Source organism: Anolis sagrei, chromosome 2 (assembly GCF_037176765.1).
Source record: "Anolis sagrei isolate rAnoSag1 chromosome 2, rAnoSag1.mat, whole genome shotgun sequence".
In the NCBI taxonomy this organism is placed as follows: Eukaryota; Metazoa; Chordata; class Lepidosauria; order Squamata; family Dactyloidae; genus Anolis; species Anolis sagrei.
This window is the reverse complement of record NC_090022.1, coordinates 101,814,209-101,837,069: the sequence shown is the minus strand read 5'-3', so window position 1 is coordinate 101,837,069 and position 22,861 is coordinate 101,814,209. Positions and strand designations below refer to the sequence as shown.

General features: G+C 42.4%; 2 protein-coding genes across 5 annotated transcripts in view; one reads left to right on the top strand and one right to left on the bottom strand.

The window, feature by feature from the left end:
* ADRB2 (adrenoceptor beta 2) overlaps nucleotides 1-22,861 on the bottom strand; it is an 81,052-nt gene that overhangs the window by 47,886 nt on the left and 10,305 nt on the right. The window lies entirely within an intron of this gene.
* LOC137096055 (uncharacterized) lies at nucleotides 4,118-7,520 on the top strand. The gene is made up of 2 exons (XM_067463715.1): nucleotides 4,118-4,738; nucleotides 5,925-7,520. The coding sequence occupies exons 1-2, from the start codon at nucleotides 4,177-4,179 to the stop codon at nucleotides 6,431-6,433; spliced, it is 1,071 nt and encodes a 356-aa protein (XP_067319816.1). The 5' UTR covers nucleotides 4,118-4,176; the 3' UTR covers nucleotides 6,434-7,520.

Below are 22,861 nucleotides of genomic sequence, written 5' to 3'. Positions count from 1 at the left end.
TCTTTCCCACCAGTAAAGCCCTTTCTCACCTGCTCCTCCTGCCCTGAAAATAAATCAGGTTGAAACAATTGTCCCAGATGAAAGGCTTAAGCCCTATGCAGTTATATACCTGAATGCATGAAGGACTAAATGGGCTAAACTTGCCTTCAAATATCCCACATATTCAGAAACATATATCTCCACATGGGGCATTGTAACTCTGACCAGGAATGTTGTAAACATATTTAGTGAATTACTGGAGATCTGGAGTGACCTCAGTTCTCCTGTCCTAGCTTCAGAATTACAGCCAGAATATGTATTGCCTGGTTGCCTTCCTGCTCATCTCTTTTGGCCATGAAACTGAGTTTGAAGACTACCTCCCTATGACTATGTATTGTTGAAGGCTTTCATGGCCGGAATCACTGGGTTGTTGTAGGTTTTTTTGGCTGTATGGCCATGGTCTAGAGGCATTCTCTCCTGATGTTTCGCCTGCATCTATGGCAAGCATCCTCAGAGGAAATGAAGTCTGTTGGAACTCATCTATCTCTGCTCTGGTATCTCCTTTGCCTTAAAGCCAGGTGACTAAATGTATTTGATGTGAAATTGTGCCACATCTTTTGTTTTTTTCCAATCCAAACCCTGCCCACTGCTTTTCACTTTGTTTTCCTGTGATCCACACCCACAAGCCTCATATGGTAGCTACTAGAAATGGGTCACTGGTCTACTTTTTCACCTTGTTACCCTATTGGGAAGATGAGGGCAGCAAATGTGACTTCTTTATTTTCATGATATCATGTTTATATTGACAACAGTAATAATATCCTCAGAATGAAAGCAAAACGTTAGCTGTTCTAGGAAGAAAAGGAGGGGGGGGGGGTTAATTCACCATAATTAGAAATATTACAGGACTCACTTTTACTTTTGTTAAGTCAAACTGGGTCACCCAACTGAGTGATGTGGATAATACTTACTTCTAACTCTTTCACGTAGGTATCTATGAATGTAAAAACATCTGGCAAAATAAGGCAACACCATGGCCAAGTTTATTACTTTGAGAGCCCTGTTTTTACCAGCAACTACCAGACAAAACTATCAATCCTGCAAGAAAAAAAAACTGAACTCGGTTTATCACATGAGTGAGTGTGAAATGAAGCCTGAGGCAGAAAAGCTCCAAAACAAAGTCTATCTGGATTAGATCAGTGATAAACAAGGCTACTTTTTATGAACATTCCCAGAATGAAGTCAAGAGAGAATCCAGCTTGACACTACTCCCAGCAAGTGGTGGTTGTTGGAAGATTAACTTATCAGTGAGGCATGTCGCAGTCATGGAGCGCAAGAAAAGTGCACTGGAGTGTATTGAGAAGATTGGATGGCAAAAACAGCTCAGAATACTGTCTGGAAGCTTATGATGGTTGTCCGGATGTATCAGGTGACTGAGAAGATACACACAAGAGTGAAATGGGCAAGCGGTTATCGAGAACACTGATAAAGTTTCAGTACTGTGCTTTTGTGCAACTTGCATTCAGAAGAAAGAAATAAGGAAAACCTGTCTCTGTCCCCTGATGGCTCAGTGGGTTAAACTGCTGAGCTACTGAACTTGCTGTTGGAAAGGTTGGCAGTTCAAATGCAGGGAGCAGGGTGAGCTCCCGCTGTTAGCCCACACTTCTGCCAACCTAGCAGTTCGAAAACATGCAAATGTGAGTAAATCAATGGGTAGCACTTTGGTGGGAATGTAATGGTGCTCCAGTGCTCCATGCAGCCATGCCAGCCACATGACCTTGGAGGTGTCTATGGACAATGCCGGCTCTTCAGCTTAGAAATGAAGATAAACACCACCCCCCAGAGTTGGACGTAACTAGACTTAATGTCAGGGGAAACCTTTACCTATCTCTGTCTTTCTCTCTTTTCTCTCTCTCACACAAAACTTAAAAGAGGGGACTCTCCACACCAACGTAGTTGGTGGGGAGAGCGATTTGCCCCACCCCCTGAAGGCAGAGAGGAGGAGGTTCCGGTTAGAACCTCCTAGAAGGAGGGCGGGGGCTGGCTTGTCACGTGAGCCAGCCTCCCTCCTTCAGTCTTGTACAGACTTTCTACGAAGACGGACGTGCCTTTGCCTGCTGCTCAGGTCGGTCTTTGGTGCTGGCTGGGAAGGAGGGGGTTCCTTCCCTCCTTCCCCTGCTGGTCCTGGGCAGCGGGCGAGGCGTCCCTCCGAGGATGGATACAGCCAGGCTCGAAGTCGGGTGGCGTGCGCTCGGGTCGGCCCGGGCGGCTGCCGCCGTTGTCGCGCATGGCGGGGGCATGGGAGGGCTTCTCCTCGCCTTTCTTTGTCCGTCCGCTGCTTTGCCGCGCCGCGGCTGTTTGAATGAGGGGGGAGGGTTTCTTCTTGCTTCCCCTCGCCCGTCCATTTTGGCGGCGGCGTGTGGGCTGGGCTGGGCCTGGCTGCTCGGGGAGCGCCTCGCCTGGGTCGAGCGCAGCTGGTTTGCGCGCGCGGCTCGTTCGGGGCTTGGGGCTCCGCTTTTGCGTGTTGCTGCGCAGGGCGCCATTTTGGGCGTCTGATGCACCGGGCGCCATTTTGGGTGCCGTTTCGGCGGCAACGGCGGCCGTTTTGGCGCACTTCGGCCGTTGGAGAGGCTGGGGCCTCGATCCGGCCGCGCTTTAGTTTTAAGCCCCTAACCCCCCATCGGGCCTCGCTAGCGGCGGTGGCTTTTGTCAGTTGCTGCTATTCAGGCAGCTGCGGCCATTTTGATTGGGCGCACGGCCGCCATTTTGTTTCTAGGCACGGCATTTCCTGGACTGCCTGATCATGGGATGAATAGATTTTGGGGGGCTCTTGGGTCTATTCCAACTATTTGGAGGGGTTAGGATGCCCAGTTGGCAGAGGGATTGAAGAGAATTCTCCTGTGGGCAGGAGAGGGGATGGTGTCTATTTCAACTCTTTGATTCTATGATTAATAGGAGCCATGGGCATGGTGATGGGAATGGCACAGGGGGTATCTTCCAACTCCTTGAGTATATGTTTTGGGGAAAACGTTATGCAAAAGTTACATTCCCTGGGGGTTTTTTCCTTTTTGGGTGTTGTGCTATTTTATAATGTGGTAAGAATACTAAAAATCAAAGGTATACGTACACAATATATATATATATATATATATATAAATAATATATTAATAATACAATGATGATAATAATAATAATAAAGTAATAAAAATAAAAATAAAATAAAAAATAAAATAAGAATTAAATAATTAATAAATATATAGAATCAAGGGGTTGGAAGAGACCTCATGGGCCATCCAGTCAAGCTCCCTGCCATGAAACAGGAATATTGCATTCAAATCACCCCTGATAGATGGCCATCCAGCCTCTGCTTAAAAGCTTCCAAAGAAGGAGGTTCCACCACACTCCGGGGCAGAGAGTTCCACTGCTGAACGGCTCTCACAGTAGGAAGTTCTTCCTACTGTTCAGATGGAATCTCCTCTCTTGTAGTTGACGCCATTGTTTCGGGCCCTAGTCTCCAAGGAAGCAGGAAACGAGCTTGCTCCCTCCTTCCTGGGGTTTCCTCTCACATGTTTATACAGGGCTATCATATCTCCTTTCAGCCATTTCTTCTTCAGGCTAAATATGCCCAGTTCTCTAAGCCGCTCCTCATAGGGCTTGTTCTCCAGACCCTTGATCATTTTAGTCGAATAAATAAAGTAATTAGACTTTGGTAAAATAAATAAATAATAATTCAGTGCTCATATGAGCTTTTGGCAAAAATGTATGGTGCCAATGGCCTTTTCTGAGCGTATTGTAGTTTAAATGACCCCTCCCCTTGTCACTGTATAGGGGAACTAGACAGTGTTCTGCTAATTTGTGTGTTCTGCTCTGGTGTGGTGGCTTGTTACAGGAATGTATCTTTCAACTCTTTGATGCTATTATGTTAGGGGGTCAGGGGTTATTCCCCTTCTCCTGCTGCTTATGCTTTTTGGGGGGTGTTTTTTTTTCCAACTCTTTGATTCTATGACGCTGAGGTGGCACGGTCAAGGGATGTGGACTGGCGCCGGGGGTGTATTTCAACTCTTTGATTCTATGTTCATATGGGTGGTGGGCGCTCACACTCGGCTTTAGGGTGGTTTGAGGGGCCGCCACCGAGGCAAGGGTACGGTGCGGTGCTGGCTCTCATTGGTGCCTTTTACTCCTTTCTATTTCTTTAGAATGCCTTCGAGGAAGAACAGAGGGGGCCCTAAGGGAAAGGGTCCCGTTGAAAAGTCGGGTCACAAGCGACCTTTGCGTCAGGATGGGTCATCATCAGAGGAGGATGGCGTCTCTGTGGAAGACCTAGAGGCTCTGTTGCAGCGTGTTAATCAAGTTGAAAGGAGTAGGGGGGTCGGTTTGGTTGGGGCCAGTTCGTCTACCCGCCGGGCAAGTAAGAAGCAATTGTTTAAGTCTTTGTTGTCCCGGGTTTCTATTTTAGAGGCAGCTTCGACCGTCGGAGCTGAGAAGGCGGTCCGGCTTCCTGACCAATCGGCTGCTCCGGGGGCTGCTGTGGGCTCTACTTTGGGGTCTTCGGCTGTGCAGAACATCACCAGCACTGAGGCTCATCCAGATGTGCAGGCTGCGTCCGGGTCCGTGGCGGCTGCTGAGGCCGGACCCAGTCAGCCCGCGGCATTGGCCTCCGGGTCCAGTGCTGCGGCCGGGTCCACCCAGGCGGTTGGGTCGTTGGCTGCTTCTTCCGAGGTAGCAGGGCGTGAACAATTGGGGACGGCTGTCCCAGCAGGTAATGGCATCACACTCACATCAGGGAGTCCCGCACTCACATCAGTTAGTTCGGCCACTTCAATTACATGGCCGTGGGGCCAGGGGCTGGCTCAGTCGGGGGTGGGTGCGCAGTCACAGGTTGCAGTAGGGGCTCCATCGGTGGGTGGTTTGGATCCCAAGATAGGGGAAAACAAGGATGATGCCACCACCCAAGCGGTCAGGCCAGTAACTGTCACCCTAGAGTCGGCCCGAACTGGGGAGGCAAGCAAATTTTGGGGAACTGCTAAATGGCCTCCACAGGCGACCCCTACTGTTAATCTCTCAGGTTTGGGTTCCCATTTGGCATCAAAAACATTGGAGAAGATATTGAGAAATGAATATGTTGATATCTTTTCACTGTATTTTAGGGATATGGATAAGAAGGAGAAGGAGGAGCTAGACGAAGATAGTAAGGAAAAAATGAAGAAACGCAAGGTTGAGCAGAATTGGGAGAACTGGCTCCCTTGTTTTACAATGTATGCGAACCTGCTTTCTGATGCTGCCCCGGAAAGGGCTACGGCTTTGTGGCAGTATCAGAATATCATTAACAAAGCGTACGTTAGTGGCCCTCCTAACGCTTGGCTGGAATATGATAGACGGTTTAGAACTGAGGCGGCTTCGCATCCGGACAAGCGTTGGGACTTGATTGATGATCAAATTTGGATCGAAGTGATGAACCCATCTAGGGCTTCCTCTGCCTTGAAGGCGGACAGTGGGCACACTATTCAGAACATAGCGGGACAGCCCTCTCGGCAGGGGGCTCCCCAGCTGCAGTCCCAGGGCCAAAAGCCTTTATGCTGGGAATTTGTGGCTCAGGGAGCCTGTTCACGGAAGGACTGTCGCTTCGCGCACTCGTGTGCCATTTGTTATGGGACTCACCCATCCCGAAATTGCCCCAAGGGGAGAGCTGCGAGGAGTAATACTAGGGACACTCAATTCGTTAAAAAGCCTTCAGGACAGGCTGCGGTTGCACAGGGGCCTCAGCCTAATTAAATTAAATCAGTTGTAGGTTTGGCTGGATCAGTTCTCCCATAAGGGGGCAGTTAAGTACATATGGGAAGGTTTTAGAGGGTTTTCATATTCCTGTGTTACGGGGCGGAGGGAAATAGGTCGATTACCGGCGATAGGTTCGCCCTTTGCTTGTTTGTTTGTCATTTATTTTGCAGGAACTGCCAGGCTGGTGCATAGTTGGAGAATCCTTGTTGTGGGCATAATTATGTCCACTGGGCGGAGAGATACGCCAGGAACTCATCCTTTGGCCAGCATCTGGGTGCGCTTCCACTGCATTGGTCGAGTGGAAGGGTGTTCGGGGCCCTCGTTGGGCCGGTGCTCCATATCGGAGGTAACATTCTGGGCCTGCTTTACAGCAGGGCCCGGTATCTACAAGCCCGTGCTGACATTTTTAGATTTGGCAGGCATGGCCCCGGGTTCACATCGCTTGGTCGGCCATCATTCCACGCCTTCGGTGGCAGGAGGCGGTGATGTCAGAAAGCTCGAGAAGGCCAGAAAGCGGGTGAACCGGGCCATGCGCACGGCTTTAGCACGGGGCAGGGGGTCTTACATCCCACATAAGGACATCACGCATGACAAAACACAGTTTTACCGTTCTGACGGGGTTCATTTGTCGGATTTGGGTAACGCACACTTTTTAACTGATTTGCAGTTAAGCATTTAGGAAGTTTTAAGGGGCTTGGTGGGGGATGGGGGCGAAATGGACATTTGCCCCCAATCTGTGGCATAAATAGTTCAGGAAAACACTGACATGGAGGTATACACGTGGCACCCATTAAGGGTGGGGGGCACTGTACAACAAACACTCACCTTGAAGTCAACAAATGGGTGAGGGGACATACATTGGCCCAGTATAGAGAGAAGCTGATATCAATAATCGGACACAGGCTTCTCCAGACTTTTACCTTCAGGTTGCCCGGTTGGGGATCCAGGGCACACTGACATCACACGCTCAGTAGTTCGAGACGATGCCTTTGCTTGCCACCAAGTTCCTTGACACTTAGTTTAGTTCAGGTAAAGTTAAATAGGTAACATTCAATAAAAGTTGCCCAATTTGAATCCATACCTTTGTTGTCTGTCTCGTTATTTCAGGGGTTAAGGGGCAAGGGACTCTCCACACCAACGTAGTTGGTGGGGAGAGCGATTTGCCCCACCCCCTGAAGGCAGAGAGGAGGAGGTTCCGGTTAGAACCTCCTAGAAGGAGGGCGGGGGCTGGCTTGTCACGTGAGCCAGCCTCCCTCCTTCAGTCTTGTACAGACTTTCTGCCCGCCACTCCCGCCCATTGACAGTATAATGTTGGTTGCCCGTTGGAGCCGGGTAGGAATTTTTTGCCTCTCATGTTCTGGGGGGTTTTTTCGCCTACCCTATACTGTTATTAGGGGCTAGATGGAGTGGTTGGTTTAACTAGGACAGCATAAATAGTTCAGGAAAACACTGACATGGAGGTATACACGTGGCACCCATTAAGGGTGGGGGGCACTGTACAACAAACACTCACCTTGAAGTCAACAAATGGGTGAGGGGACATACATTGGCCCAGTATAGAGAGAAGCTGATATCAATAATCGGACACAGGCTTCTCCAGACTTTTACCTTCAGGTTGCCCGGTTGGGGATCCAGGGCACACTGACATCACACGCTCAGTAGTTCGAGACGATGCCTTTGCTTGCCACCAAGTTCCTTGACACTTAGTTTAGTTCAGGTAAAGTTAAATAGGTAACATTCAATAAAAGTTGCCCAATTTGAATCCATACCTTTGTTGTCTGTCTCGTTATTTCAGGGGTTAAGGGGCAAATATTACTTCCTGAAATGTGAAAGATACAATTCTGCCTACTGAAAGAGCTAACCCTGAACACCCACACAATACACTTCAATGGTTGCTGTGATCGTATGTTTTCAGGTTCATATGTTGGCAAGATTTGTTCAGATAGAGTATTCCCCTCTCTGTGGATGAGAGAGTGTGATCATGGCAACCCAGAATTCAAAACCTGGTTTCCAGAGCTATAGTCAAACCACTTAGTGACTAAAATAATAATGAATAAAGCTCATAATCAGCACCCCATGTCTCCTAGAAATGAAAATCGACCCTATCTGCTCACAACCAAGAAGAAGCATAGTTGATGAAGGGCAGTTGGCTCAGTGGACAGACGTTTTGACTTACTATCTCAGAACTTCTTATATTCTAGAACAGTTAATTCCTGACAAGAATCTATAATTAAGGTGAAGCTGAAGCACATGTTGACCAGAATCCAGATTGAGCTCAGTCTTTCTTTCTCCGGAATCACACAAAGGGGAGGAAGCAGTAAGAGAAGCAAGCTACTGGCTCTGATCTCCCATTTCCCTTCAATAGATTTCTTTTTTCCGGGGGGGGGGGGGGGGGGGGGGGGCTCTCAGGGAGCATGTAACAGACCAACTTCAGTTGTTTTTGTTTCCAGAGCAATTTGACTCCTTCAATAGTTTCTTCTTACTAAATGATAGTATCCCAAGTTTCATTAAATGCATACATACACCATAACCTCTTATTAATATAGCATACACCTTACACCAAAAAGTGGTCTGTCGTAGCTTTACTTTCAGTCTGATCTATTCAAATTTTGTTGTTAGAAACCTATAATAAGGCAATGTCATATAACAATATAATAGCAGGCCACAGCGAGACAATTTCCCTTGCCATACATTATATACTTTAATTGGTTTCAAATCATTTTCTGGATTAATGTTAGTGATTTTCTGGATCATAATGCTGACAGCTATGCTTAGTCTAATGTTAATCAACAAAGTATGCTGTACTAGCTACCGGCACATTACAGACCTTGTTCATAGAAGCCGTGCAAACCCTGTTGTAGCAGTTGATCTATGAGCGTACCATAGATAATCCATAGTTCTAAATATGAATATAAAGGTTTTTATTACTTTCTAGTGAACCAGATACAATTGACAGAAAATTACTCTGGGCAGAGTCCAGCTGAATCTATAACACCAAGGGTAAGACTTGAGACCCTTTTGAAAACCAGTGCAACATAATCCTATACCAGTGTTACTTGGCTGGACTATGGGGAAGTGCATAGCATCCAAACTGGTTGTGGTGGTTATGTAGCATTTCCCCTATATCTCTCTGGAAGTGCATTCAACTGTTGTACAACTCAGAGAAAAGCCTACACTGGGAGATCTCAATAGGAAATCCAACCATGTATAAAGCCCTCACAAGATTAAGATCTAATACTGCCACACCACTGCAAGAGGTCATCTCTAGGCTTCTGGTTTTGATCCTGAAACATCAGCACCAAGAAGAGTCCTGACCTGAGCACTGTGCCCTAATTTCATCTAATTTCAGAAGCTTAGTACATGGATAAGAGACCATCTGAGTACACTAGGGAACTCCAGATAAAGGCAGGAAAGAAACCTGCCTGACCCGAGAGAGGTGCTGCCATTCAGAGTTGACAATACTGAGTTCGATGGATCAGTGATCTGACTCAGGACTTTATCATACCAGCCTGTTGTATTGTTGCAATCCTGTTGTTTAAACAAATGTAAAAACATATCTGTTGGAATTATCTCTTTCACACCTCAACACAGTTGCAGACCCTGGCACTTTGTTGATATAAATTACCTCTATCAGCAAAGGATAGATTCTATGGCTCAAGATTGCTGACACACAGTTTTTCAAGTGGCACTTACAAATTTAACAATTATAGTACTAGGATTCTATTCCACTTTAATGGCAACATCCTATGGCATTCTGGGATCTGCAGTTTAGGAAATAATATTGACAATTCTCAACCAGAGAAAAATGGTGCCTCACCAGGATTTCCTGGGATACAGTGGAATCATGAGGCTATAATAGCAAAGGGTGATGAAGCACCTAGTACTTTGCTCCACATTCATTGTGTATTTAGGGACATCCATCTCTTCATCATATTCAAAGTGCCTGTCACAGCCGATCCATGTGTCAATGATGTTCCATATAAGCAGAAAGCACCTTAGAATGACTATTATTTGTTTCACTTATAATAATATAATCCTTCTGAAATCAAAGTGAACAGAAAACTTAATCACTGTTCCTTTTAAAATGTTTCTTTTCATTTTCCTTTACTAGGGTCACATATTGTGTAGCATGCAAGATCTGTGACTATGTCTTCCAATGTCTCCCCCCTCCCCCCCCCCAAAAAAACCCCCTTACGACCACTGCAATTTGATGGTTTTTAAAATCACCTCCCCATGCCATTTCCTCTGACAAAATAATGTGTGCCCTCCTCCCACAGCTGCTATTTGCTACAGAGGTGAAAATATTAACACTTTTTATTAAGCCTGTATATTTTTAGCTAGCCACTAATAGTATCTTTTGGATGATATTTTGGTAACACAAAACATGTTTTCTATTCATTGATTTCTGCAAAAAAATGCTTTTGGCACGGAACAAGATTTCCATGCAAGATTTATATGTAATAATTTGTTGTGCATTTGCACCGTCTTCATAAAGGTACAAGTGCTTTCCCCTGTGATTTTGTGTGTGTGCAAATGATGTTTCCACACACAAACACATGTGTGCAAAATGAAGTTCCAAACCATGAAGAATATTGAGGCTGTTCTAATTTTCTTAGTCAATTGTCTTTACATGTCAGGACACTTTTTTTTTATTATCAAGTATCTGAATTTAATATTCTTCAACGGTTGCAGCAGAGTCCTGTGTGGACTCTTATTTCTCTGCCTTCAAGTTACTTTGGTTAGATGCATACATTCCAGTTAGCTAAGGCTTCCATTATTTGTTCACTGTTGGGAGAACACATTGCCCTGGAATTTAAAGGAAGATCTGGAAAATGAACTTGGCCTTTTCCAAATATAAATTAACAAACTTTTGACTCCCAAGTGTTATGTTGAAAGATTATTACATGGAAAATAAGATCTATCACTAATAGCATGTGGGTAGTAGCAGGGTCCAAGATACCCTCTGTCAATGTTTCTGAAGAATATTGACAGAGGCTATCTTGGATCCTATGCCACTTCACAAGGTGGATGGTGACATCATCCCACTTATCATGCAATCCCACCCAGCCTATGATCAACTGGCTGTGGCAGGAAAAAAATCTAATCTAGAATTTGCAAAATGTATTTTTGGAGCTGTAATCCATTGGCTATATTGGCTGGATGATGTTGCTAGCTATAGCCCAAAACTCTAACATTTCCAAGAGTTCAACTAATATCCTACTGTGTGTTATCATAAAATCAAATTGGAAGTTTTGGAAGACTTTGCCTGATGTCCTTTTTTTGTCAAGAACTTTTCATTAGTAAATACAGTTTAGTAAATACAGTTAGCTCTCTGTACCCATGGATTCTGTATCATCTGATTCAACCATCCATGGTTTGAAAACATCCCACCACTGTTGCAAAGATAAATCTTGATTTTGCCTTTTTATATGTGGAACATGATTTTACTATGAATTCTGGTATCCACGGAGAGTCCTGAAACCAAACTCCGGTGGATACAAAGGGCCCTCTGTATTCTGAAAACCTACTGCCAAATGCTGCCTATGATTGAGCTACTTCTGAAATGTAGGATGACGATGAAGAAATGAAAGATAAATATTGAAGAACAGAATGATCCGGCTTAATATATCTGACAAGACAAATATCTTCCTACTGAAGAGAAGCATTTGTGATGGGGGGGGGGGGGCAGAAAAGAGAAAAAAATGATTTGAGAGGCTGGACCACTCATAATTTGGCCTACAGGTGATCTGCCTCTGTTTGGTTGAGTTTTAGCTGGATTCTTGACAGATCACCAAGGGCACATTTGGACCATAATTTGGCCTGGATTACAAGCTTCCATTTTTAAAAGGCCTAGTAGAAGCTGATATATACAACACAGCATACAGGAACCTTTATGTAAAATTCTTCTAAGCAAAAAATTCTAGAAAAACAACAGTAGATATTATGTCCTGGTTCCTTGATTTGAAATAACCCTAGGAAATGACACTCCCATAATATCTTCCCATACATCATCCAAACAGCGATTTCCCCTTCCATGAGAAAGATCTGAGTGCAAATAAATAGCTCTCTAAAAGATGCAAAGAATCTAGGACCTCACTCCTATTCTATGTATGTGGTCTATTCCAAAAGTAATGAGAATAATTTTTGCACAGTGCAGAAGGGCTAAGAAAGGAAGGGGGGTTGAAGAAGGTGGACAGGGAACCCAGGCATATAATTTGACCTGTTGAGTCCATGCTTTGGTAGTAGCAGTTGGAACCTTGACAAAGTGTGTAGTCATTTTGTGTCTTGTCACAAAAATGTAGAAGAGTCTGAAGCAGCACTCTTCAACTTCAAGAACAGAAAAATGTGGCTCATCATGTGAAGGCTGTTCTTTTTATTAATGATCTTTATTTCAACTATTTTACAACTATACATTAAAAGAATATGAGGGTGGAGGTGGGGGGACAGGAGTGGGTCAGGCTAAAATACGGAAACGGGGAAGGGGTAGTGGGATAAAGTAAGAGAGAAGGGGGGGGGGAACCTGTTTTGAATGCTTCAGCTTTGTGCTTTTCAGCAGTATAATTTAGATTACCCAAAATCATTTTGTTGTTGTTACTGTTAAACTACTGGGAGGCAGAAATCCTTTATGATATCCTGAAAATCTTTAATTATTTTGTTCTACTATACAATAATGAATGATTTCTGCTGCTTAAGAATACAAGGGATTCTGTGCAGTTCCTGAGCACTGTACACACTTTGGGACATCATTCAGGACAAATCTTTGGTGCAGAAAAATATGTGGTGGTATAAAGCAAAAAATAGTGCTTTGAAAATACAATCCATGCTTGCCTTCAGGGAACGTTTGTGCAGAAAACAACATATATTTCTGCAGAGATTGTACTGAAAGATACCTAAAACTAAGAAGAACCTTGCTTTTCTGCTTTTTCTCAGTTGCTTTTTCAAATGTTGAGATACCATTTTTTCTCTGAGTATATGAAAAATAATAGCTATTGCTTGCATCCCTATTACTGATAGATCCCTACATACTTCTGTACATTCCTATTTAACAATAAGTACCAAGCAGCCTATAAAAGAGTTTGTATGGTGAAGTGATTTGAGTACTGAACTAAGATTCTGAGAGACCAAAGTTGGAAACAGTCATTGCTGTCTTGCTCTCTTGCTCTTCCCCCTTTCAGAAAACTTAAGCACATCATATTCTCTCAGCCTCCTAACAAAAAGGCAGTGGCAACCTCACTCTGAGTATATTATGCCAAAGAAGCCCCATCATAGGTTCACTTTAGGGGTGCCATAAGTCAGAAATACCTTGAAGGCACACAACAACAGTAAGAATGCAAAGAGGTGTTGAAGATACTTTGAAAGCAGTTCTTGTTTTCAGCTAGCTGTTACATGCATAAAAATCTCTGCACTTTTTGGATTGGATGGATTTCTGCTGTTCCATAAGCAGACACAAAGCAATGAATTCAAACTACGGGGGGTGGAGGGGTGGTGGTGTCATTTTTTATTTTCATAGACTTAGCATAGTGATTTGGTTAACCAGTTAAAATTCATGAGTAAACCAGGATTGTTGTTCCTTTTTATCTGAAAATTAGGGGTTTGAACACACATACCCCACCTCCCAGCTCCAGGTTTTCCATAAAAGTCTTAGATGTAATTGTAGCAAATGTATGTGTTTTTTCTTTTTTAAAAAACCCACTTGGACCATAACAAAGGTGAATGTTTATGAGCTTGACAGTTACAAAAGCCAGAGTTTTCTCTTGGCTGATGTATGTTTTCTTTTCTTCATTTTTGCCTCTCAAAGCCAAAGCAAACTTGGTCGTACTGAAAAACGGTGTCACTTCCTGTGATATTGGCTACTGCTCTCAAGTTGGAAGCCACTCAGCGTCTCTTCATAAGCTAAGTACGTTCCTGACCTTAATTCTGCAGCTTTGCTGATGTAAAGTACAGTGGAGTTGCACACCCACTCTTTCTCCTTCCCTCATTGCTCAGCATGGTGCTGCACAGTTTGTCATCACCGAATCTTGCGAGTGAGATTTGGCCACAGCTGCCACTTAGAGTCTTCTAAGATAACAGCTGCAGGCTTGAAAGGAAAGACTGCCTTCCATAAAGGACAGTTTGTCTGCTGTTCTGACTGCAGGAAACCATTCCCCACTATCTTTCTCCTATTTATGGGAAATCATAACAGCTCCCATAAAAGGATTTAACTTGCTGGAAGGGCAACAGTCTTGTAAGTGGACTAAGACCCAATATATATCACCAAGAGCACAGAAAGGCTGTAGTAGTCAAACTGAGTGGTGGGTTCTGAGAGATGTCCAAAAACAGCAGTTTTTCCATAGTCTGATAGTCTTGCCTTGTGTGTTTTAAGGATGTAATTCTTTGCTAATTATGTTCTCAAAGAAACAATGAGAAATTTGAGCAGATTTCACCCTATTGCAACTTATGCAGTTTTTTTTAAAGACTATGCATTCACTACTTAGAACTTATTCTGCTAAAAATTAGCAAATAGGGGTTTTGCACAGAAATCAGCATTTTGTGTAGGAAACTGCATTTAGTGCCCATTTCCTGTACAGAAAGTGCTATTTTACTGTATGTGTCGGGCTTGGCCTCATGTTAGCCGCCTCAAGTCCCTGGGGGGGAGATGGTGGTGGGATATAAATAAAGTTTAATAATAATAATAATAATAATAATAATGATGATGATGATAATTTTGTACAAAGAAAATGCTGTAGTTGGAAACTTCTGTGCAATAGTTGTATGTGGGGTTTTGAGGCAAAAATGGCACGCACACACAGATACAAATGGGCACCTAACATTGAAGGAAAATCTGTGGAGAATGGATATGGGCATTTGTGATCTCCAAAATGAATTGCCTGAGGCAGTTATCACCTCCTACCAAATAATTGGTCTAGCCTTGAAGGCTATTGTAATATCCCTCCTTCTTCATTAGCTCAAAAACACAAATGTGGGTGGAAATTCACCTGGTTTATAAATTAAGCAACAATGCTGACATTTCCTCTTTTGCACAATTTTGCACAATCACTAAAGGTACAGAGCCTTTTCCAGTTTTCTATCTGGTAGCCAAAAATTATTACTAATGTTACAGCTGAGAGTGGTATAAAGAATGCTCACTAATTTCCACTTCCTCTATGACATATTAAGACACCCTGTTGAAAAGTTGGGCAAACAACGTGACATTTTTTTTTACTGCTTCAGGAAACAAAATATCTTCTAGTTTGAAGATGCAATTTAACTTTACTTCTGCTAAAATTAAGACACTAAAATTACTAGGTCCTGTTCTACTTAGTTTCCACTCAATCAAATTTCTTACCTTTATTTATTTTTGTTCTTTTCTTCTTAGGCCCCTTCCAAATTGCCATATAAAATCCAGATTATCTGCTTTGAACTGGATTATATGGCAGTGTAGAAGGAGTCTTAGGCGGTTAGGGCATCCGTCAAATAAATTGTGACAGAGGTCGCTTCTACACAACCATATTATCTGGTTTATCAAAGCAGATAGTCTGGATTTTATATGGCAGTGTAGAAGAGGCCAGAGAATCTATTCAGAAATTGATCCAATATACTGCTACATACTTAGAAGTACACACACATTAGCTTCTCTACAGACTATAAAAACCATTACATCTTCAGTTGGAGAAATGAGTTATGGGCATGTCATGATCAAGGAGAAATTATCCAACAGATTACAGAGTACAGGCAATCTCTATCATTTGGAAGGTTCCCTCCCCACCCAGGCCAAAATGAAACATTTCCTTCTCGGCATGGAGGCAAAACACTGCTAAGAATTCATATGCATCATAAAATGAAGGAACATGCTCAGTCAGAAACTTCTCCTAGCAAGAGTATTCTTCAAAATCTGATTTCATATTTCTCTTTCCTCACACCATTTGGTGGCTGAAATTACACCGTGGCTGTTGATGTTTCTTAATTTGAGTGCTTCAAAACAAGAAATAGTAACCTCCAACATGTCAAAAATGAAAATGAAGACAGATGTGGCCCAACAGCAGCAGAGCGGGATTAAGATGGCAAATGAATGAAGATGAAACAGACATGCTGAGAGGGCTGCAGCAGTTTGGTTTTTTCCCTCAAAAGGCACGATTCCACCCTTCTCTCTGCTGAAATAACTAAGTACAAGCTGCTTCCACACTTTAAGCTCAGTTTCTAACAACTGAAGCAGAAAGAAGACCAAAGAGTTTAACTGAGAAGATAAGACTTAAAATAGGACTTCTTAAAAGCAGTTGAAAAAGTGGAATGATAAAAGTGGAATGACAGGCTTAGACCAGGCTGACCCTGACAATTCGGGACTACTGGGGACACATAAAATGACAATCTGTATCTTTCTCATAACATAGTATCTGGTTGTATTTAACAAGCCTTTTTTCATGATCTCAGGGCTTGTCTATATTGGCTGTATATCCCGAAGTGATTGCTGAAGCAACGTTCAAGGGATGCTGATCCTTGATGCTGAGTAAACTGGGTTAAACAAATCTGACATCATGTTAAGTCCAGAGTTTCAACAAATCACTGGTATCAGCAAAAGCAGCTTACAATGGCCAGGAGATCATTTGGAGCTCTGAGGCCATCCAGACGTGGCAAAAGGGACAGGAAAGGCAAGGTCCTTGCTGTGGGACAGACACAGAGTGTTTTGCCACCTTCATGGTATTGCAACTCTGGGCTGGGCCCAGATTTTGTGGAATGTCTAAATAAGACCTGAAACCTAGACCTAAATTTTAGACCCCAAATAGAGCAGCTCAATAGAAATTTAAAAAAATCTGTACTTGTGAAAGTTCCTGTGATTCAACAACTGTTCTAGTTTGTCAGGTTTTACAATGTATTGTAAAGTAATAAACTGAGTCATGCACTGCTAATAGGCTTCTATTGGGAATGCTGAGTCATACATTGATTGTATATGGGGAATCATTTGGAGAATGTACTCTGGCCTACTCCAGGTGATTGTGAATGATGCAATCCTGGGTTTGGGTTGGGTCAATTAGTTGGTAACCAATCAGAGATTGCTATGTGTAAATTAATTGTATATAAGGAAACCATGTACAGTGTATATTTCTCCTTGTGCTGTGATGTTGTTCGTCGAAGGCTATATGTAATTAAAGAACCTGTCTGCTAAGACAAGATATAACTGTATGCTGTGGTAAGTTTGTAATATCATCTAGACTGGGGGAAAGACAATGGTAAAATTGGCAATGGCCGGGCATGTGCTCAAGTGTCTGTAAAAGGTTCCAGCATGACTGCAGGCTGTGGGAGCAGTTGACTGAAAATACTGTGCAGGAAGAAGCTACTGGAAAGCGCTGAAGTGCAACTAACCTGCTGCTGAATTGTGAAGTTAATCTCAACATAGTTCAAACTAACAATTACATTTAGGCCCATTTTTCTGGAACATCCATAATCAAATTCTATGATCCTTCTGATACTAAAACATTGGTGAAGAATCAGAATGGACTAGAGCAGAGAAAACTGACATGGGGAAAGGTTTATCTACTATAGGAAACCAAATTTGAGAACTGCTGCCCTTCAAAAGGCTTTTGCATGCCAAAACTAACCCAGATAATCAATTATATAATCAAGTTATATTGCTACCTTTTAAAAATTTGTGCTCAGCAATGTAATATATTACTGTGGTGATTTCTAGATTTTGGCTAGCACAGAAGGTATATTAATTATATTTATTTCTTCAATACCCTCATCCGTAGTACTTCTGTGAGGTTGTTTATTTTAAAATGAAATCACTCCTTTGGGCATTTGATACTGGCTTAGCCAAACACTCCCAGACAATCCTTGGCGAAACAGCAGGGATTTGAACTCAATGTCCCATATTGGCATGGTCTTCTTGACTGATCACTCTGACTTTCAAGATCTATGTTCAAAGATCAACTCTGGATTCATGTTTATGGACTGATCCTGGGAGTTGCTAAACACTCTCTTTCCCATGTACAGTTGGCCTCTGATCTGAAAGCAGTCTGCAGAAAAGCAGCAGTCAAAAATGCAAACAGATATAATTAGAATTTTGCCAGGCTTTCGTACCACCTAATTTAAATCCTTGTGGGTTTATGCATGTGTGTGTTTAAGAAAGGAAAGGGGATAAATGTGCAAAAGATGAAATTTCCAGAACATAAAATAAACTTGTTCTCCTTCAGGCAACTTGTTCTCCTTAAGTCTATTTGCAGGTGATGCAAAGAATTGAAATGGCTCCATTGCAATATTCAGGAATAGGCTTCCAGGGAGCAATCCATCTTTATAATAATATACCCTATAAAAGATACTGTTGAAACAGCTCTATTTTGCTGATTTCAGAAGACAAAATACAGGGGGGTTTTTAACCATGAGAGAAAGTGCCTGGAATCCTCTATGACAAACAATGAACAAAAATAAATGATGAACAAAAACTAACCATTTACTGTGCAGCAACAGAAACAAATTTTGTGCAAATGCCTGAATTTTGTTCTGTGTGGTAGAAATTGCATCCAAGAATACCAAAGTTTACTGTACATCCAGGTCACCTTGAAATGGTCATTCAATCATTGAATGGCCTTTGATATTAAAACAATGAACTTCCAAAGTTAGAAGAGCTAGGGAGAGTGAAAATAAAGTTAATTTTAAAATTATGATTTTGATTGTGCTTTGTGCTTTGATTGTGCTGTTCCTGCACGGCAAGGGGTTGGACTGGGTCACCCTTGTGCTGTCTTCCAACTCGGTGGTTCTGTGACTCTATTATTCTATGACTTACATCCAAAAGGTTGCCAGAAACAACGTTTTTTTGGAAAACATCTCAAACAAATGGGAACTTTACTATACAATTAGGAAATACTTTCTATCCGTTGATAATATGTATTTAGCAAGGAAAATTTGATTTTTACATTTAGGTTTCACCATTCCCAAGGCAAATAATATAAATTTTATTTTTAAAAGTTTTATTAATATACCTGTATATACTTGAGTATAAGCCGAGTCAAATATAAGCTGAAATGGCATCTTCAAAATTGCATATTCTAATTCTCGTCATTCAAAACAATGTGTCCTTACTAGTTTTATAGAGACCAATTGTTAGTCCCAGTGAAGGTAGACCTGAGGAATTAAGGTGGGTTGACAAATCAATCCTGATGAAAATGACATTGAGTCAGTAGATCTATTCTATTTGAGACCATTGGATTTAAGCTATACCTCCCAGTTTTTGATCACTCAAAATCAGCTGTAGTACACCATTGCAGCCTCCGTTTGAGCAAGTAGAAATAAGTTCATGTCACTGAAGGTAATAACTTGGGACCATTTGTGTTGGAAAAGAAACAGCATTTCTAAGCACCCCAATATCTAAGTTAGAAGAAAGGACTTCTACTACCCACCTGATGTGATGGCATAATAACTATAGGTATCAATATCCATGTCTCCTAATAATTAAAATGACTATCAGTTTTTAATTTTCCAAAGACTGAAAAGTTGAATGCTATCATGATCAGGAAATAGCACTGGCCCTATTATTATGCAGTGATAGTGAATGCTGCTTTCATGCATAAAATAGCCTACCAAATCTGTTAACTGACACAAAAGCAATCCAGAATTCCTCTAAAATATTTGTTTACAAGATATGTCCATTTATATAGCTTTAGATTTCCAGGGCTATCTACTTTTTTATAGAAAGAATGATACTTTGTTCCAAAATGTTTATGATGACATTAATACTGAACGTATGTTTAATATGCATTAATATTAATTCAATTGATTTACGTTGAATGTTTGTATGTGTTTAAGACATGGAATAATTGCCATATGTAAGCCACCTTGAGTCACCCTTGGGGTAGAGAAAGGTGGGGTATAAATAGAGTAAATAAATAAATAAATAATATCAGGCTTGAACTCACAATAATGTGTTCCTCTAGCCCTGCAGAAATGCTGCCTGGAAGATGAGTTGAAAGAATTGATAGTGGATATTACTTTGATCAGATAGTTGGGGGAACAGAACAAATGTTTGTCTCATCATATGGAAGGCCCTATCTCTTTTACTTATCTATTCCTTCACAGGACGGAGATGAAGGCTTTACGGCCCTGACCTTCATAGTAAAAGTTGGGTAGGTCTATACAGGATTTGGTAGTTTTTGTATGCGTGAACATTTTCTATGACTCCAGAAAATCATTCTTGATTAATTATAGCCAAAATTTGTTGAGCCTCATCTGGAAGTCAAGACATCCAAGTAGTAGACATATGCTTCTTTTCAGCAATATGTTAGTTAAATTAGAGACAGACGGCTCAAAAAGACTCCACCTGAATGTCAATCTAATGTAAACACTGACAATTGCCATTTAAAATGCTGACACTACACATTTTTTCCTGAAGTGTCAGCTGATAGATTTCTGAACTTCCTCCTATCATGGGAACATTTTCAAACTTTAACATGTAGGCACAAACTCATAATGCTACAGCTTGGGGGGGGGGGGGGCGTACTCTTGTTTGCAAAGTCAGTAGTCAGAAAAACCTGAGTTAGGAAATTGTGTGCCTTGAATTGCAAATGTTGATTTATCAGCAATAAGAAGGCATATTTGCAGAGTTATGGAGCCATTTATGTAATCCCAACTCATAGCAAAAGAGGAAAAGAACTAAATTTAGACTCCACCCAAACAATCTGTGTAACTCAGTTCTTGTGGGTTTTTTCGGGCTATATGGCCATGTTCTAGAGGCATTTCTCCTGACGTTTCGCCTGCATCTATGGCAGGCATCCTCAGAGGGTGAGGTCTGGAGCTGGGAAAAAAGAGGGTTTATATATCTGTGGAAAGACCAGGGTGAGACAAAAGGCTTTTGTAAGATGGGCTAGGTGTGAATCTTTTCAATTGACCACCTTGATTAGCATACAATGGGCTGACTGTGCCTGGAGCAAACTCTTAATGAAAGGTGATTAGATGTCCCTGCCTGTTTTTCTCTCTGTTGTTTTAATTTTAGAATTTTTTAAAACTGGTAGCCAAATTTTGTTCATTTTCATGGTTTCTTCCTTTCTGTTGAAATAGTCCACATGTTTGTGGATTTCAATGGCTTCTCTGTGTAGCCTGACATGGTGGTTGTGAGAGTGGTCCAGCAATCTGTGTAACCATCCACAACTATATAGCACAGTGGTTCTCAAACTGTGGGTCCCCAGATGTTTTAGCCTTCAACTCCCAGAAATCCTAACAGCTGGTAAACTGGCTGGGATTTCTGGAAGTTGTAGGCCAAAACACCTGGGGACCCAAAGGTTGAGAACCCCTGGATAGCACCAAACCACATCTGTGGGTGGTTAGTTAGAGTAGAAATGTATACATGAGATTGTTAGAAGAACCAAAGGATTCTCCAGTCTATCATTTTCTTGCTACAGTGACCGAACAGATGCTTATGGGAGATCTATAAGCAGGGAAGAAAGGCAACTACATCTTCCCATTTATTTTCTCTAGCCTCATTCCCATATAAAGGTAAAGCTTTTCCCTGACATTAAGTCTAGTCATGTCAGACTCTGGGAGCTGGTGTTCATCTCCATTTCTAAACCATAGAGCCAGTGTTGTCTGTAGACAAGCTCATGTGGCCAGCATGACTGCATGGAGTGCCATTACTTTCCCACAGAAGTGGTACCTATTGATCTACTCACATTTGCTTGTTTTCGAAGTGCTAGGTTAGCAGTAGCTGGGGCTAACAACAGGAGCTCACCCTACTCCCCAGATTCGAACAGCTAACCTTTTGGCCAGCCAGTTCAGCAGCTCAGCAATTTAACAAACTGCAGCACCCAGGGGGCCCTTCCCTCCAAAATAAAACCCACAATATCCAAATCAATATGGACAGCTTTAACAGCTACTTTGAACTGGTCTGTAGAGCTCTGGATGGCCATCTGTCAGGACCACTTTGATTGTGATTCCTGCATGGCAGAATGGGGTTGAACTGGGTGGCTTTTAAGTTTAGAACCTTTTCCAATTTTATGCAAAGATACAGAATGGGGGACGTCTGGCTCGAGAGCAGTATGTGTGAAAAAGATCTTGGAGTCCTCGTGGACAAGCTAAACATGAGCCAACAATGAGATGTGGTGGCAAAAAAAGCCAATGGGATTTTGGCCTGCATCAATAGAAGCATAGTGTCTAGATCTAGGGAAGTAATGCTACCCCTCTATTCCACCTTGGTTAGACCACACCTGGAATATTGTATCCAATTCTGGGCACCACAATTGAAAAGAGATGTTGACAAGTTGGAATGTGTCCAGAGGAGGGTGACTAAAATAATCAAGGGTCTGGAGAACAAGCCCTATGAGGAGTGGCTTAAGGACCTGAGCATGCTTGGCCTGAAGAAGAGAAGGCTGAGAGGAGATATGATAGCCATGTATAAATATGTGAGAGGGAGTCACAGGGAGGAGGGAGCAAGCTTTTTTCCTGCTTCTCTGGAGACTAGGACGCGGAACAATGGCTTCAAACTACAAGAAAGGAGATTCCATCTGAACATGAGGAAGAACTTTCTGTGAGAGCCGTTCAGCAGTGGAACTCTCTGTCCCGTAATGTAGTGGAGGCTCCTTCTTTGGAGGTTTTTAAACAGAGGCTCGATGGCCATCTGTCAGGGGTGCTTTGAATGCAATATTCCTGCTTCTTGGCAGGGGGTTTGACTGAATGGCCCATGAGGTCTCTTCCAACTCTATGATTCTATGATTCTATGGTTCTATGATTCTAGGATCCAAAAAGCTGACACACTGTCTCTGTGTCTGACTTCATGTGTTATGACATGTCAATGTTCTCTATCCAACTAATTATGTTGTGTAAAACAGGCTTGGTTAACAAAGAACACCTGATTTTTCCCAAGTCCACAGAGGTTTTAAGCTGTGTCAGGTTTCACTGTGCTAGGACAGCCTGTTAATATTTATCTGAAGAGAAAATGTTTTTCTAGATTTTTCCAGGTTGTGTACTCTTCCAGCATCATGATTCCACGTATTGCCCTGAGATGGGGACAGGCCCTGTACCTAGGAATGACCAGGAAAATATCCTGGGCCTGCCTTGGACATCATAAGGAGGAGAGAGGGGCTAATCAATATTACTCTTAAAATGCTCTGCTTGCTGGTTGAGTATCATTGTTACCCAGAAAATAGCA